At 37.0% G+C, this 18,373-nt stretch overlaps 1 protein-coding gene across 1 annotated transcript; it reads right to left on the reverse strand.

Annotated features, from left to right (window-relative positions):
- Positions 1-5,181: 5,181 nt before the first annotated feature.
- LOC134740797 (SOX domain-containing protein dichaete-like) lies at positions 5,182-6,990 on the reverse strand. Its single transcript, XM_063673414.1, has one exon. It carries the CDS (start codon positions 6,563-6,565, stop codon positions 5,828-5,830), a length of 738 nt encoding a protein of 245 aa, XP_063529484.1. The 5' UTR covers positions 6,566-6,990; the 3' UTR covers positions 5,182-5,827.
- Between the last annotated feature and the right edge of the window lie 11,383 nt (positions 6,991-18,373).

The raw sequence follows: 18,373 nt of genomic DNA on the forward strand, positions 1-18,373 counted from the left end.
AAATATATGTTTCGGTAGGAGAGTAGGTAGATATTTATTATAATAAGTTTATTTTTTCTTTACATAATGAATGCGAGTTTTGAAAAATAGAAGAAAACAATCTACGATAACGGTTCTTGAAGGCTACTACAATTGTTATCTATAACTTCATATACGCAACACATAATTTAATAAGAATCAATACTGATTTTCTTTCTGGTTTTGCCTCAGTTTTTTCTTTCCTTTGTGAAAATGTTTTACTCAGCCTCATTCAAATAATATTCACACCTGAACGAAAATATTCGTGTAAGTTTTTGATCATTAGTTGGGAGCTTTTCCTTTTAGTAGGGTGGTTAAAAGATACATAACTGATAACCTGCTAGTCCTGCCACCTACCAGCTGATGGTAGTACTTCAAAATTGGAACGCGAACCTTCAGTAACTAGGTCATACCACTCAGCCTACCGCTTCAGACTCATGAATACCATTTAAATGAATAAATTTGACAAATAATCCTGACTTTAAAACAGATAAATCCACTTCATAAATCCAACAAAGGGTCCAAATCGTAACTCCAAACAATGACCTACCCAACTAATAATTAATTCAAAAGTCGTTGAGTTCCTTTTAAATGAGGCCGCGAAATCAGCGAGTTCGGCACAAGCGATGTCAAATTCATATGATTCTTTTAGCAGTTAGTGAATGAGGCGAAATAAAATTTATTAAATTTAATTTATTTATGGAGCGCAGTATACTAGGTGTTCGCAGAACTGATAGAATCAGAAACACGGAACTGCGCTCCAGAACTCGAGTTGTAGATGTAGGTGTCCAGACCGCTAAGCTTAAGTGGGACTGGGCTGGGCATGTCTGCCGCATGCACCCTGAAAGGTGGGCCAAAATGGTTACCGAGTGGGACCCACGGAACACCATAGATGGTGCTGGCCGGGGTGCAGGCAGGCCGAAAAGGAGATGGCGGGACGACTTAGACGCATTTTATCCGGATTGGCGGGACACTACAAACGACAGGGTCGAGTGGAGGAAACGAGGGGAGGCCTTTGCCCAGCAGTGGGACACTAAATTAGGCTAGTAAAAAAAAAAAAATTATTTATTTATTTAATTAAATTAAATAATCATCTCGAAATAAAATGTGAAAAAAATGTGAAAAAAAATGTGAAATTAATTCTGTTTTCTATCTCCTCTTCTTATAGGCTTTAAGTTATGTTAATTAATTGTATACTCATTCGAGTCTGGGTTACCTACGAGACAGGCTAAGCCTAGTGTAGGAACCAGAGTAACCTGACTGTATTTTTCTATGCCAGGTACATTTTGTCAACTGTGTTTAATTTAAGTTAATCTTACGACCCTGTAAATATTTTTGTGTACCTACAATTTTTTTTTTTTTAAGTTTTTAAACAGTACCCATAGTGTACATTTTATTTGACAGCGTGACGTGACGTACGCATTTGCGTTAAGTGTCATTTTGTTAGGGATTTTGAGTTACCACAAACTCAATAAGGCTTATATTGTGTACATAGAAAACACACAAATAAATACCCTTACCTGGATTCAAACACTAGTAAGATTGTATAATAAACTTCCAAATATCATCACAGAAATGCCTGCTAATAAATTTAAAAATTATGTAAAACGTAAGCTTATCTCTAAACACTGTTAGAAGTATTAGAACAAATTAAATTATTTACAGAAAATACTTTAATTTGTTTTTATTTTAAGTAGAAACACTACCATATAAATTATAAACTGAAATAAATGTCATATACTAAGAAAAAATGACCAAGGCCTCCAGTGCCCCAGGCTGGAATCACATGGATGATTCAGTTAGAAGGTCGAACCATACTGTCCACCTTAGGGATGTCCAGGGGGCGCCTTAGCCTTTAGTAACAAGTGCATATACTTGGAAAATTTCGACCTATCCCGCTGTGGCCCAGTGGCCGAATGGCCTCACCTGCCGCGATAGCAGAGGACGCTGGTTCGATTCCAGCCTGGGGCACTGGAGGCCTTGGTCATTTTTTCTTAATATATGGCATTTATTTCAGCTTATCTCTAAAGCCTAATAGCACAAGATAAATGAATGATGAAACACCGTGGGATTATGTGTGATTGAAAATAATAAATTATTTATGATTATGTTAATAATTATCAAATTGATAATTCCATGAATATATTAGGTAATCCGTATTTTTTGACATTTCGATTTATATTCTAGAAAGTTCTAGACTAGTATTTTTTATACAGTTTTGGTGTTTGACGATGCTTTTGTGAAATTCTTATTATTCAGTTTGTTATATATATAACTATAATAATTTTAAGAACAATAATAACTGCATCAATAAATTGCTCTGATATTTAGATTAAGGTATTTTTTCTAAAAATTGACAATTTAAAAGTGCTTGTTGCTGGGACTATTTGTATAAAGAATATATTAACTTTGACTTTGAGTACCTACACTAAAACACTTTCCAACATAGTAAGCTACCATCTAAATCTTGCAGAAATCGCGAAGCGTCTGTTTGACGTAACTGGTGACCGAAGAGCTGGCGGCTTTCTCGCACAACGTATCAGCATTGCGATACAGCGGGGAAATGCCGCCAGCATCCTTGGTACAATGCCTCAAGGGCCTATTTTAGATTTAAGCTAGTTATTAATTTCGTTTACGTAGTACCACTGTATATATCTTGTATGTAAATAAATTCTTCTTAAAAAAAAAAAAAAAAACTAAACTAAATCATATAAAATGACCTTTAAATAATTTTAATCCTCCATTCCCGCTCATCTCCTGGCTCTCTCGCGAAAGCTACGGAAGAATGGGATAAAACAATTGAATCGAAAAACGCCCCCAACTGAAGCGGGTCCGTAATTATTAAATTGAAATCCGTGTTCGCCGCCAACGGGGACAGCCCCCAACTTAGCTATCGATCGTCTATTCTGTACCTGCAGTAGGTAACCAGAATTTGAGTGATATTTATTGTTCTTTGGGTTTTTTTGTAAGAATCCAGGGGTTTACTTACCGTACAACTACACAAAAAAACGGGCAAGTGCGAGTCGGACTCGCGCACGAAGGGTGCCGTACCATTACGCAAAAAACGGCAAAAAAATCGCGTTTGTTGTATGGGAGCCCCACTTTAATATTAATTTTATTCTGTTTTTAGTATTTGTTATTATAGCGGCAACAGAAATACATCATCTGTGAAAATTTCAACTGTCTAGCTAGTAGCTATCACGGTTCATGAGATACAGCCTGGTGACAGACAGACAGACAGTGAAGTCTTAGTAATAGGGTCCCGTTTTTACCCTTTGGGTACGGAACTTAATTATAGTCTGATAGAATGTTGGTTCTACTAAAATCGGCAACTAGAAGTAATTAATAAAGAGGGGCTAAAGCTTTTGCTACTACTACTACTAACTCTTTTACTATTTTTACTATTTTTATTTTTACTATTTTTAGTAGTTCTTATACTGATTTTTTACACGTTTTAATCAAGGGCAAATGCCATGGAATCCTCCTATTATCTACGCAAAGGTTAACTGTAAGAGATCGCTCAAAGGGATAAGTTTGCCTTTGTACTTAGTTTCTCCTAATTGTAAGTTACTTGTGTTGGACTTATCTTCGACTTAGATAAAAAATAAAATATGAAATTTAAAATTGAAACTGAAAGTTTTATTTAATACATGATTGGTTGTTGTTTGGCCTCTCAACATTTTATAATATATATATTATTAAAGCCTGACCAGGGGCCTATTTCTCGAACGATATTAGTCTAATATTATTAGTGTGTTGTCATGACAACTCATACAATATGACAGTTCGTGGACTAATAATATTAGTCTAATATCGTTCGAGAAATGGGCCCCAGTAATATAATATGTAATTATTATTATGATCATTGTGAAGAAAGCGCTGTTATTCTCATATGTAGGTAGTCAGTAAGTATAGTATGAAAAAATTTGTTTCAGTAAAATTCCGCAACATGGCGCGTGATATGTATAGATATTACTGGTCAGGCTTTAACACCAAGGTACATACCTAATTAACTTCATCATTTACAATAAAACAGTAAAAAAAGTATAGTAACTAAAAATGCCTATGTGGAAGAGTTAACGGTCAAGCTATTTGGATTTACTCACTAAATACCTACACATAATATGTAACTAAATAAATATATCAAATATTTATCTTTAAGATTTTCTGTAGGTACCTAATGCGTAACTACATAACTTTTTGCTAACGATTCATAAGAAAAAAAAAAATCTCAAATATTTAGAAAATATGTATGTACTTACTAGTGGCGACATCTAGCGGAGTCTTTCCGCTGAGATAAAAAGTAAACTACAAAATCTGTTTCTATTTTTTTAATACCTTTACTAATTATAATTGTGTTTTATACCTACCTATATTACATATTCACAAACCTATAAAACTGAGTGTCAATATACACATCACCGTTCGTGCCTTTGCCTTTGTGCGTAATATTCTGTAGGTACGCATGGTACCTATTTCTAAAAAGTTAGTACCGTTAAGCTATGGTCCAAAATTAACACAATATTAATTCAGGTGTAACTATTATTTGAATGTTGTAGTTCTGCGGTATACCTACAAATGGAAGAAATAACTCGTAAAAAAAACAAAAAAAACATTGATATTGATACTTAATTGCGTAGGTATTGAACTTGTAGCATGGCTACAAGTATGGAGTATAACTATGGAGTTATTGTACTATACTATACTTGGGTTTTATATGGTACTGAGAAAAATAATAAACTATATGTAAGAGTAGATAACTGGCGACGGGTGTTCTGCTTGTCCAACGCAGTAATAATGTGCAAGTAACGAGACTTGCCCCAAAACTTCCCCAAAGGGTCACGTTAAGTCTCGCCAAAATATACTTTTTATTTGAACAACATTTCCATGGATCACTTATAATGTCGTGTCGATCAATTTTATCTAAGGCGTTTCTTGGAAGTATGTATTATGTGCAAAAGTACCTATGTGTTTAATAGGGTAAATGATAAGTAAAATCCAAAAACTTAATAGGCGGTCACAAAATTTAAATAAATACACAGATAAGTATGACGAAAAGTAGGTAGTTATATAAAAAATGTGTTTATTAAGTTTTCGAAATTCACTTAATTATTTTGAAGATTCATTTTAATGAAGGGTTGTATGGCACGGAAGAAAAATAAATTTTAAAATAAAAACAATTTAGTTTATTTTTATGGCATTAACAAAGTTTTTTCCTCATACTATACATCGTTGGTACTGACATCGAATTATAATTAAACACTAATATTTACATTTGGGATGCACTAATACCTTTCTTAGCCAGGCGGCTTATCGTAGACAGGCTAACACCTAGTATACTAGGATCAATAAATAAATTACACAGTAATTGTTAAAAGTAAGGCTAAAGTCTTGATCGATACGCAGGAAACAAGTAAACTCAACAAGCCGACGCGAGAAGATTACGAAACAAATCTGGAACCAGTCTTAAATATTTAGCTAAATGTCGCGACATCTATAGAAAATAATCTCTTTTTGGTACCAATCTCACTTCACATAACCAGCGCTACTTTACCTTAAACATTTAAAGACGCATCGAAAACAAAAATCACAGTTAACACAATTCGATACTCTATTCGTTAGAGCCTAAGCTATCATAACTCCTCGTCATAATTATTTACAAGCACTTGATATGAGACGCACTCTTTACAATTCTCTAGTAACTATTTAATTCAATAAATAAAGTACGCGCATATGGCCTCACAGTTCGTAACACTTATAACTACACTGCCAACCTGGAAGGTGTTCTTCAAGGCAGGCAAGTTGGTCTTCAATATATGACGGAGACTGGCCGCCGGAGCTGGTCGTCGTGGGGGCTGTGCTGCGTCGGCGTGGCGGGCGAGACCGGTGATGATGGAGCGCCGTACTGCGGGAACAGGGGAGACGAGAACGGTTTCGGCGGCCCCGTCGGCGTCGTGTACAGCGACGAATAGAATGAGGACACTACAGCGGCGGCGGAAGATGACACCGTCGGCATTTTTTCCGCCGTCGGCGCCATCAGTTTGGAGAACTGAAGATGATCCAACTGATGTGGGAAGTATGGCGACATCGCTGGGTATGACAGCGAATCCAAATGCCCAACACCCGGTGCTGGGCCTGCGAAATATGGCAGTGGGAAGCTGGCGAACGCTCCTGCGCCAGGTGCTCCTCCGGAAGTCGGGGGCTTGGGCTTCCTGCGCGGCCTGTACTTGTAGTCCGGATGCTCCTTCATATGCAGAGCTCGCAGCCTCTTAGCTTCGTCAATAAACGGCCTCTTCTGCATTTCGGACAACAGCTTCCACTCCGCGCCGAGCCGTTTAGAAATCTCCGAGTTGTGCATCTTCGGGTTGTCCTTGGCTATCTGTCGGCGCTGAAGTCTGGACCAGACCATAAACGCGTTCATCGGCCTCTTGATGTGCCCCTCGGAATGCGGCGAGGAGGCCGGTAGCGGCTGTGGCGCGCTCGGGTACTCCGGCAGCATGCCCGGATGCATGGAGAACGCGTAAGGGTGATGGCTTAAAGTCGACATGATTATTTCCAAGTGTCGAAGACTTTAAAGCATTGATTGTAAGGTGATTTATGGCACAATGCGGTGAATAACACTAAGAGCAGGTGAATGTGTCGCGTCGAAGTCGAGCGATAGACTGACGGGAATGCGAGGAGCTCGCGTGGTTATCGGCGTGAGGGGGGCGCGGCCTGGGGCGGCGTGACCGCTGCCAATAGAGGGCCCGCGTGTAAAGCCTGCGCCCCTCCTCGACACTTGCGACCGTCCCGCTCACTCTAACTACTTTTACTTATGTTTGTCCCCCTTTGTCCAACAACACCCTGTACCGTAGCTTGGAACAACCGTACAGCTGTTTGGATCTGTCGCGGACTCGGCGCTCAATGCATCATATAACTGGTACAATAATGGGCTATTTTAGACATTTCTTTTGGAATGAAAAATATGACAAAACTTGCCCGAATCAGGTGTATTCAATGCTTTCTTGGATTCTTTCAACCTTACTTTCTTTTATACAATAATGATACTGTCGCAATTTCTTTTTTAATTAGCACGTATTAAATTTGTTGTAATAAGTTTTGAATTTGAAAATCTAGACATTGTAAAATGTCTATTATATACTTAATTCATAAATTAAAAGAGAATTTGGTTAGAATAAACAAACAAATAGGTAATTGTGATTTTTCTATCGTTAAAAAATTTAACATAATTAGGTAATGGTATAAATTTAGTAATATAACAGTATAAGAAAAGTATATTGTATTTAATTGTTGCATAAACGGAACATTTTAGAAACCTCTCGACAATTCCCTAGGTCAATACTTAGGCAAAGTTAGTTATCTCCCTATGCATAGATATTTTCAGAACTTGCCCAGCAGCTCTACCTTGGTAATTGAATAGGTATATACCTGAAAATTTCTTAAAAAATACAAAAATTGTATTATTCGATTGAAAATAATCGTAGGTTTTGTATGTTACAATTCGTGTGGGTAATTTTTAAGAAAAATTGACAAATAAATCACCTTTTAAATTTTCCACTATTCACCCCAGCCATCCCTATTCACCCCGATTGACGGTATTAGATTGTGGAATAGTGCACAGTTTTTAGTTTTTTTTCTTCTTGTTTAAGTCAATTCAGTAAGTACCATCCCCTTAGTTTTAGAAATTAGTTTAATTTGATTATTTTAATACATCATTACTATCATTAGGTATTAAAATGTAAGTCGAAAAAAGAACGAAGAATGAATAGTGCTGTGTTCCTGCCGGTGAGTAAGGTTGCCAGAGCTCGAGGGATAGGAGTGTTAGGGTCGGCAACGCGCATGTAACTCTGGAGTTGCAGGCGTACATAGGCTATGGAGACTGCTTAACATCAGGCGGGCCGTATGCTTGTTTGCCACCGACGTAGTATAAAAAAAAGATAAATAACACAGGTAACAAATAAACGACATACTTATATTACATGTAGGTATATTGTCAATGTACATTCTTCTTTTTCTTTTTCTTTTCTCCATCCCAGTTTAGGTAGGGTCGGCTCTCCTAATTTTTTGGCGCCAAGACTGCCTGACTAGGGTTGGCGGGTCGGGTAAATTCAATTTATTTGTAAGTTTGGTCATGCTGGTCCACCATGTCAGCAAAGGGCATCCGCGGCCTCTCTTACGTTCCGGGAGGCATAGAGCTTTTTTGACCACGTGTTCTTCCGGTTCTTCGTCTCTACGCATCACGTGGCCATACCACCTTAAACGACTTTCTGTTAGTTTTTCGGAGATAGGGGCCACTTTTAAGCTACCACGGACATATTCATTCCGTATATGAATTTAATTAGGCACGGACTTCCACACTAACAGTGACAACCATAAAGACAGATTGTCTCTTTGTTACTGTGATAGTGGTTACAAGTGTAAATATTTCAGTCACACACGGTAGTGTCGCGTGATAATATTAAAGATTTCTCATTTAAACTAATAAGATACAGGCGGAGACGGGAACATCGTCGTCCTAAATTTACTTGGCGCCGTTTCGTGGAGCAAGAGTTAGGTGTATTGGGGATGGGGTGGGAGGATATTATATGTTACCCAAGCTGCCCAGGACCGAAGTCGGTGGAAGAATATAGTTCGAGCCATACACCCCAGCAGGGGAGGAGAAGAAGAAGACACAGGCACGGTGTCGAAATTGTGACCAACTCGATATATATGACTATCCCCGTAAGTCCCCGCGTACTTATTCAAGTAAACATTCAATTCGAGATTTGAACTCTTATAGAAAAAATCCAAATTCAAAAACGCAGAAAATGGCTTGGGTCTTAGGCATGAGACTAGGTATATATGGTACCTTTCCTTTTAGGTCCATCTGCCTTTCAAATACTTAATTGATTTTTAAGTAGATATTGTACATTTTAATAACAAAACTTCCGTGAGACATAGACATATTAAATATATTAATAACGGGTCACTCACGTGTTTTAAGTCGAAAACGCTCGACATGTTTCAGACAACGACGACGCAAGCTCCTGATGACGCTCCTCGGTACGGAGTGAAACATGTCGAGCGTTTTCGACTTAAAACACGTGAGTGACCCGTTATTAATATATTTAGATATTGTACATATTGACTTGAAGATAAAATAAGCCAAATTTGTGCAAAACAGTAAAGTTAGACTCCGTCATGCCTAGGAGACCTGATATCTTGAAGTCTAAAACAATTTAACTACCTATATTATATTTTAAAATTTCTCAAAAACTTTAAATTATTAAACTATAACTACACACAGTCTTGTTTTATTCAATATTTATTTGTAAAAACTTCTTAGATAATAAAAGTATTAAAAGTGTATAAAGGCAATAATCATTTGTATAAAATTTTATTGCATTTTTTGCCTTCTTTAATCCCCTAGAACTACAATTGTCCCTACTATGCGATTGTACTGTGCCGCGCTAATGCAATATGAAATCTATTTCAATGATATTAAGTCGACATTGGTTTGGCATTTACTAAAAATGTACCTCGGTTCCAAAAGGCTTATCTAGGAAATGTATTTTATTTCCCTTTTTTGTTCGGAATATTTGAAATTCTTAATCTAATAAACAATTTCCAAGTGTTTGAAAAGAACATGATGATAATGAAACTTTATGGTTTAATAAAAAAATATATTAGCATCTATTTTATCTTATGTCTAGCTTTTATTCCTGTGTTTACTTGATCAAGAAATATTTGGGTTACCAATGTCTTTGTTTTGAATTGAAAGCATATTAAGTAGATATGATATGATATACATATGATAATAAACTTTCACGTTTGGTACTCATTATTTATTATTCACTCACGCGCTTCGAAGATGTTGATGTCAACTTTACCTCGTCACTTTACCATGTCCACGAAACGTCGGAGGTAAATTTAAAACTTAATTTTACGCGATTAAGTCCCGTCGTTGTGGATAATAATGAATATATGATCATTCATTACATTGTTATGATTTCATAAGTAATAGCAAAGAGGATATAATAAGATAGAGCGGTACTGTCATAGTAAATTTTGTAACCACTGTAAATTCACTGCCATCTATCGACATACTTTAAAACTAAAAATGAAGATTTATAAAAATACGTTAAAATGTATTTAAATATAGATAAATGATTTTTTTATTTGCATTAATTATTTTTATATGATTTCGACCCATGTTCTTTAACGGATATGCGTTAAAATTATAAATAACAAATGAGAAACCGTCAACGCCCTCTATCCGAGAATAAGCCAAAGGTAGTGGCGCCATCTGATCGAGAATCAAATTTTCTTGATTTTCCAGGCACGTTTTTTCCTAAGACTGTATCCATCTATTACGGAGTTATATCTATCTTTGGTAATAGTTAGTACTATTTTTGTAATAAGTAGATTTATTCAATAAAAAGACACATCAAAATTGTTTACCATTTTTCTAATGCTAAAAAAAACGAAGCATAGTGATAGTGGTTCGAACAATACTAGATATTACTCGTATACCTACGTAACGACTCCCCTCTCAATTAATATTCTGGCGTGCGTTTACATACTACTAGCGCCATCTATTATTGACTCGGGGCACTTTAACTTTTAATAGTTAATTTTTATTTGTAACAGTTCGTCCAAAGATAGATATAACTCCGTAATAGATGGATACAGTCTAAGGAAAAAACGAGCCTCGAAAATCACGAAAATTTGATTCTCGATCAGATGGCGCCACTAGTTTTGGCCTACTCTCGTATAGAGGGCGTTGACTGTTTTGTTTGTTATTTATAATTGTTACGCATACCAGTGAAAGAACATGGGTCAAAATCATATAAAAATAATTAATGCAAATAAAAAAAAACATTTATCCATATTTAAATACACTAACGTATTTTTATAAATCTTCATTTTTAGTTTTAAAGTATCTCGATAGATGGCAGTGAATTTAAAGTGGTTACAAAATTTACTATGACAGTACCGCTCTATCTTATTATATCCTCATTGGTTCGTCTAAGGTAACTTTGCAAGTTTGCACCGATTTCATCAGAACAAAGTGAAGCGGTGTCATATTTTCATATAAATTTGACATTAATTACGACATTACCACACTTTGTTATTGCAAATTACATCCATATGTAGTTCACATGTTCAGACTCTGTTCTTTTTAGTTTTTATTTATTTTTAGGCTTTAAGTTGTATTGTTTAATTATTCAAACTTGCCTAAGTGTGTGTTAGTAGAACATAGACAGCTTTTAAAAACACGAAGTTTTAATCAAACTTTTTTTTAACATTCATTAAAAAAATAACGATAATCCTTTGTTTAATTAACCCTAACTAATTCTAATACCAAAGAGTAGCTTAGCATCTACTGAATGCGTAGGTTTGAACCCTTTTACCTGTCCTGAATCAACCTGTAGGTGTACCTATGTGGGTACAATTTAGAAAAGGATTCAAATATCAAAAAAACCCTGTTTCTATAGCTAACTTTAAATTAAATTACTTAGTTTACTTCGTTTAAAGATAAATATTATTTACAATACACTACTGTTAATTTTATTACTACTCACAAAAGATGTATTGTTAAACATAATAATCACTTTTTATAATAAGTCTTGTGCCCGTAATAAAACCCTCATAATCGTCTTTTAATATAACAAAGTTGATTTGAAATCAAAAAAGACAAAAGCCGCTGTGTTTTGCCGACAAAGATTTTGTGTTTGTCTGTGTCGTTAAGACCGTAAAACAATTGGTATTAGTGGATATAATGTATTTAAGCAGTAGAAAGAATCATCTATTGAAAAAAATGGATGAAAAACTGAAAAATAACATAAAAGGCCTGCGGCCCTGCGCAAACCGGCGGAGCGCAGCGCAGATCACCGAGGAGGATTTATTCCGCGCAGCGCACACCGTCGAGGTATTTAAAAACTGGCCAAGTGCGAGTCGGACTCGCGCACGAAAGGTTCCGTACCGAAAAAAAACAGCAAAAAAATCACGTTTGTTGTATGGGAGCCCCATTTAAATATTTACATTATTCTGTTTTTAGTATTTGTTGTTATAGCGGCAACAGAAATACATCATCTGTGAAAATTTCAACTGTCTAGCTATCACGGTTCATGAGATACAGCCTGGTGACAGACAGACAGACAGACGGACAGACGGACAGCGGAGTCTTAGTAATAGGGTCCCGTTTTTACCCTTTGGGTACGGAACCCTAAAAAGTAAAATCCCCCGCGATACCGCGAGCCCCGCCAGCGCGAAGCCGGCCACCGGCGCACCAGGGAGCACTTCGGGACATGCCGGGGGATGCCGCGTCATGCCGCCGCCTACCGCCGCATATATTCTATAAAAAGGGATTATTGACTAGTGTGCACGAGTTCTCTCCCGTCGTCCGCCGAGTTGCGCCAAGCTTGCGCTGCGCTCCACGGGTTTGTTTGCGTAGGCCTTAAAGTATACCAATAATCATCTTCCTCGCGTTGCCCCAGCCTTTTGCTACGGCTCATGGGAGCCTGGAGTTCACTTGACAATCTCCAAGATTTGCGAAAAGCGACTGCCATCTGACCTCCCAACCCAGAGGGCAAACTAGGCATTATTGGGATTAGTCCGATTTCCTCACAAACGCGAGCGTCACTCATTTTATCAAGGCAATTGACAGATACAGCAGCGGCAGCAACGACGCCTCAACAGAAATGCAGCAGCGCCGCAAATGTGCTGGTCTATTACACAACCATTTTGTAGCGATATTAGACCAGGAGACCAAGATATCCACAGACTTTTGAGAGCAAAGCAAAGGACCCCTGTTATTGCTACAAACTAGCAACTAACGACTACAAAGATACCATACACAAGAAAATTTGGGACGGGTACCGCCGTGGCCCAGTGGTCTAGTGGTCAGGACGTTAGCCGCGTAAGCCGAAGACGCGGGTTCGATTCCCCCTCGGCCACCGGTGGACTTTGTAACTTTTTCTTTAGTGTGTGATATCTATTTCAGTTTATAAACTGTTCGAGCACCAAAATAATATTCTCATTATATTCTACTCAGGCCTGATTAAATCCACATACTACCTACACAAGTATGAGATAGAAGCTCCCCACATCTAATGATCAAATGTATAATGAATCCCCATTAGTACAAAGGGCACATTATGCAGATTGCCCTGGCTCTGGTGGGGACAAAGCATCACCGGCGCCCATTAACGGGTGCATTCTGCTGAAAAATAATAGATACTGCGGCGTGAGGATATAAGGAAGGGCTGGTGGAGCAGACGTGGACTAAGTGACGTGCGGTTAATATTAGTTGCAATTAGCTGCGGTTTACTCGGTCACGATATTGAATAGACTGATATAAGCCGGGCCGCTCTAAAACATCGATAAACTGACAATTCGAAGAAAATGAAAGGCTGAGCCAGCAGCCTGACCGTTGAATTCACTGAGCATTTTGTGACCGTCAGATGAGAGTAGAAACTCAAACAGTTGTGGTCACCTCTGTGGTTGTTATAGACCTGTGGTCATTCGACAAAAATTGTCCTTTTAAATGAGGCAACTGAAATGAATGAATAACAATCTAGTCAGGAGTTTATCTCATATCTATTTATCATAATCACTTGTTCTAATAATTTGGATTTTGTGTGTATTGTATGTATGTGTGTACGTGTGTGTGTGTGTGTGTCGTCGTCGGTTGTCCAACAAGGACCAAATCAGCGCTGCAGCCTCCGAGTTACTGAGCTTGAGCCTTTTTGCTGGCACACTTAGTTTAAATAATTTATTTTGTGTAGGTACTTAATTGTTTATATGTGTTCGCAACTAAAATACTTTAGCTTCCTTATTTCTCTAATTATTTCTTTCATAATTAAATTATCATAGACATTAACCACAGTTAAACTGTCGCTTAACACTCACATCAACCGGGCATTAAAAAAACCAGCCATAATGGCATGTTGGGTGAGGTGTCATGGGAAATTTGAGTAAATTAAAATAGGAAGATGGGGCGAATAGGCATTAAGGCCCGCGACAATGCTGAGCCGCGGCTCCGCCTGCCTCTGGGGCTTGCTAACTGGCTCCATATGGGTGTGTGTGTGTCTGTGCACTGATACTGAACCAATATCGATAGTTGCCACGACCAAACTATCCTAGTTCGATGTTCATTTATTTTGTGCGGGTGTCGTGCGAAATAAGTAATTAGGTGCATGCTCATTTACCACATTTACATTATGTATTATTCGCCGCGGGATTTGAACAGAGCATTATTTATTTTCAACATAACCAGTGTCTTATTTAACTACACTGATTAAGTCTTGTAAACTAGCGGTATTCTTAAAATGTAGGTATGTCAATTTCTAGTCAAGCGCCTTTCCCCGAACATGCTATTGCTAAGTCATAATTATCTAAACAAAAGACAATGACAAAAACAATGGTGACAAAGCGAAGCCCGTGCCGACAAACGGACAGACAGACAAAACAACCGCAATAAAGATATTACGGCTTACAAACAAAAATTAACGGTCTTTAATAAATTAAACAAATGACAATACTTTTCAAAACAAAAACGTTCTGAGTCTATTTCTAAACGCATTCAAATATCATCCTTAAAACAAGAGAATTGTGTTTAAAATAGAAGCGTGGCTTGCGTTTTGATGTTCTTTTGTTTAAAGTCTTCCATTTTGTTTATAATAGGGCGACAATGGCTACTTATTTCGAATTTGGAACGAAACCGTTGCAAAAGAAATGACCATAAAGTGACCATAATAAAGTCCGTTGTTTCTGAGTAGTGACAACGGACAAATGGCGGGATGTTTGTCGATTTCACGGTTTTTGGTATTATTTGTACTTTTGGGTTTGGGCGCCGTTAGTTGCGTTTTATTGGGTATTTAAGGAAACAATAATAGATAAATACTCTTCTGTGTATTGACGAGTGACAAAATATAGGTTTGCTTTTATCTTGCCCGTGCCATCGACGTTGTTATTATGGTTAAGACGAGAGGGAACGACGTCAAGTGACCTACTATGTTTTTAGGGTTCCGTACCCAAAGGGTAAAAACGGGACCCTATTACTAAGACTCTGCTGTCCGTCTGTCCGTCTGTCTGTCACCAGGCTGTATCTCATGAACCGTGATAGCTAACAGTTGAAATTTTCACAGATGATGTATTTCTGTTGCCGCTATAACAACAAATACTAAAAAGTACGGAACCCTCGGTGCGCGAGTCCCACTCGCACTTGACCGGTTTTTATTTTTTTCATACAGATGTAGCGCATAATTGTTTTCCATCGTATTTTCTCGGAAACATTCGTATTTGTCACGCTACTTCAGTCAAAATCAGTATTTTTTGTACCGAGACTGACTGAAATAGCAAGTCACGTTCGTACGTTCCCGTGAAAATACGATGGAAAATAATTATGCACTACCTATATACCTACAAGCGTAGTCCCCATTTTCCTGGATATTAACATAATAGAAAAAGCTATGCCGCATCGTTCGATTTTTTTCTATTTTTAATTATATAAGGGTTAGAAGTATAAAAAATGTACCTAATGAATTTCTTACTGCTCCAAACATTAGATCTACATAATTATTTTCAGTTATTGAGACTTAAACAAATAAATAATATATACAACCAAAGATAGATATAACTCCGTAATAGATGGATACAGTCTAAGGAAAAACCGTGCCTCGAAAATCACGAAAATTTGATTCTCGATCAGAGGGCGCCACTAGTTTTGGCCTACACTCGTATAGAGGGCGTTGACTGTTTCGTTTGTTATTTATAATTTTAACGCATACCAGTGAAAGAACATGAGTCAAAATCATATAAAAATAATTAATGCAAATAAAAAAAACATTTATCCATATTTAAATACATTTTATCGTATTTTTATAAATATTTATTTTTAGTTTTAAAGTGTGTCGACAGATGGCAGTGAATTTACTGGGGTTACAAAATTTACTATGACAGTACCGCTCTAGTATAAGTTACTCTATGGTGTCACACAGAAGTCACTGTTTTCTGTGTCTGAAAATGTGTTTGAACCATTCATCGATGCTCTGCCTAATGTCTATGTCTATTCCTGAAATTTCTCTACTTACGATATTCCAATTACATAATATACATATGTCGGAATGTATACATGCCTAACATCCAGATTTCTGCCTTCCCGTCAACATTTCCCTCACCTTACTAAAACCGCATCGCCGGACCGGCTATAACCGGACATGGGCACCGGCCCGGACCGATCCGAACCGCTTACGCCGGATATCCGACCGCGGATGCCCACTCGTGCAAAATCCTAAGCAACTTGAATTTAGAACATGTTAATTTAACTATTAGTTGAGGCACGTGCGTCAAATATATGTATACATTTGTTGCCGTATTAGAAAGGAGTAAGATGCAAAATTGTTGATATATTTTTGGGTTTAAGTTCTAATTAGACTTAGAAATGCTATGAAAACGGATAAAATCGCGTATATTGAATTTATAATACATCCCGACGTCTCGAATATAAATTCAAATGTGTGGGATGTATTATAAATTCAATATACGCGATATAATCCGTTTTCATAGTTTTATTTCATGAGTAACTATCGCGGTAACCGAAGACAATATTATTTAGAAATGGTTGAGATTATTCTAATGTGAATTTTCGGTTGCATCAATTTGAAGATATTTACCTACAAGCAAAAATCAGATCCTACTTACATAATAAAATTATTAGTAATCACTAATGATGTTATGAATACATTTATGAGGCCTAATTGTAATTGATAAGTATGAAATGTATTTAATACCTAATAAAATAAGTGTCATCTACCTATTCTGACTGTATTGTCAATTAATTGCAGTCGTTACGTGAATAAAGGTAAACATGTTGGAGTTAAAATAAAAAAATATGAGACATCAACTTACATTAGATATGTATGTTGGTATGGTTTGTACTAGCATCTCGTTTTTGAATTATTCGGGTACCCATTGGTACTGGTCAGGGGGCCTACCGCAAAAAATTAATATATGCGAGCGATAGATATATAGAGGCAGATAATGAAATTTTGATTTCGATATTTTCGATTTTCGCCGTAGGTCAGGACCTGGCAGATTTATCCAAAGAGGTGTAAGCGACAAAACTCTTTCATCATATCTATTTGTAACGTTACTTATCTCTAGACACCGTTCTTAATCACAGAGCCACATTTAAAAATTCACCAAAACACTCCTTAACAAATTCTTTTAAATTTCGAATTTGTAAAGGCTCCGTATAAAAAGTTATCTGTACATCAAAGCGGTGGCAACCCTTAATGAGTATTTTGATGATAATCAAATAGCAGCATATTAGAGTGAAGGCGCTATGCCGGAAGGGCTCAGGGCTGACACTGACAATGCCACAGTCCGCCGCGGGCGTACACTAATTGTCTAAGTGCATAATGAACTTGTTTGTGACAACCCTAGAATCTACTGACGCCGTCAGCGAGCTTTGGACTGTTTTACAATTATGGAAAGTTCAAATTGGAATGTTTAATTTGTAACTGACAACCCTATACACAGGAATGTTACATCATTGAATTTTAGACTTTATAGTGATGTGATAAGGTTTGTTTTTAGTTGTGAAAGGGTATAGGATGTGATATTAAGAGATCTTGTCACCCTTCTTGGTGCATGTGCACACTTGCCTTGTTCGTTGGGTTAATTAGAAAGTTTGTCTTTCAAAAATGGCTGCCAAGTTCTGTTGAAGTGACAACTTGCATCGTTATTTTATTATACGTGCGAAGAAAATTATTAAATTCAAAACTTGGTTTCGCTAGGTGTGAGCTTGGAAATGTTGTGAATAATTTTTATTTAAGTTACTATAGTCGTAACTTTTTACATATTTTCATGTCCGTCGAAAAATATACGACTCGTAAAAAAGATTTTCTCTAATAATACAATTTAGCTACCTATCTATTTTAGTCTTAATTGTTTTAAAGGGTAATTCAAATTTTAGGGATTGACAACAATTTAATGTTACATTTAAATAAATTTTAAAGTAAAATACGTGATCCGACTATTTTTGAAGCTTCCAGAGCAAAGTTCGACATTAGATACTATGGGCGAATATAATAATTTTAAATAAATATTATAGGACATTCTTACACTGATTGTCTAAGTCCCACGGTAAGCCCAAGGAGGCTTGTGTTATGGGTACTCAGACAACGATATAAATAATATATAAATACTTAAATACATAGAAAACACCCATGACTCAGGAACAAATATCATCACACAAATAAATGCCCTTACCGGGATTCGAACCCAGGACCATCGGCTTCACAGGCAGGGTTACTAACCACCAGGCCAGACCGGTCGTCACGTAACTATGTCAGTGTTGTGCTCTTTT

Source organism: Cydia strobilella, chromosome 4 (genome assembly GCF_947568885.1).
Source record: "Cydia strobilella chromosome 4, ilCydStro3.1, whole genome shotgun sequence".
Classification (NCBI taxonomy): domain Eukaryota; kingdom Metazoa; phylum Arthropoda; class Insecta; order Lepidoptera; family Tortricidae; genus Cydia; species Cydia strobilella.

Coding starts and splice junctions, on each gene's coding strand:
- LOC134740797 (XM_063673414.1), bottom strand. CDS start 6,565: ATGTCGACTTTAAGCCATCACCCTTACGCGTTCTCCATGCATCCGGGC.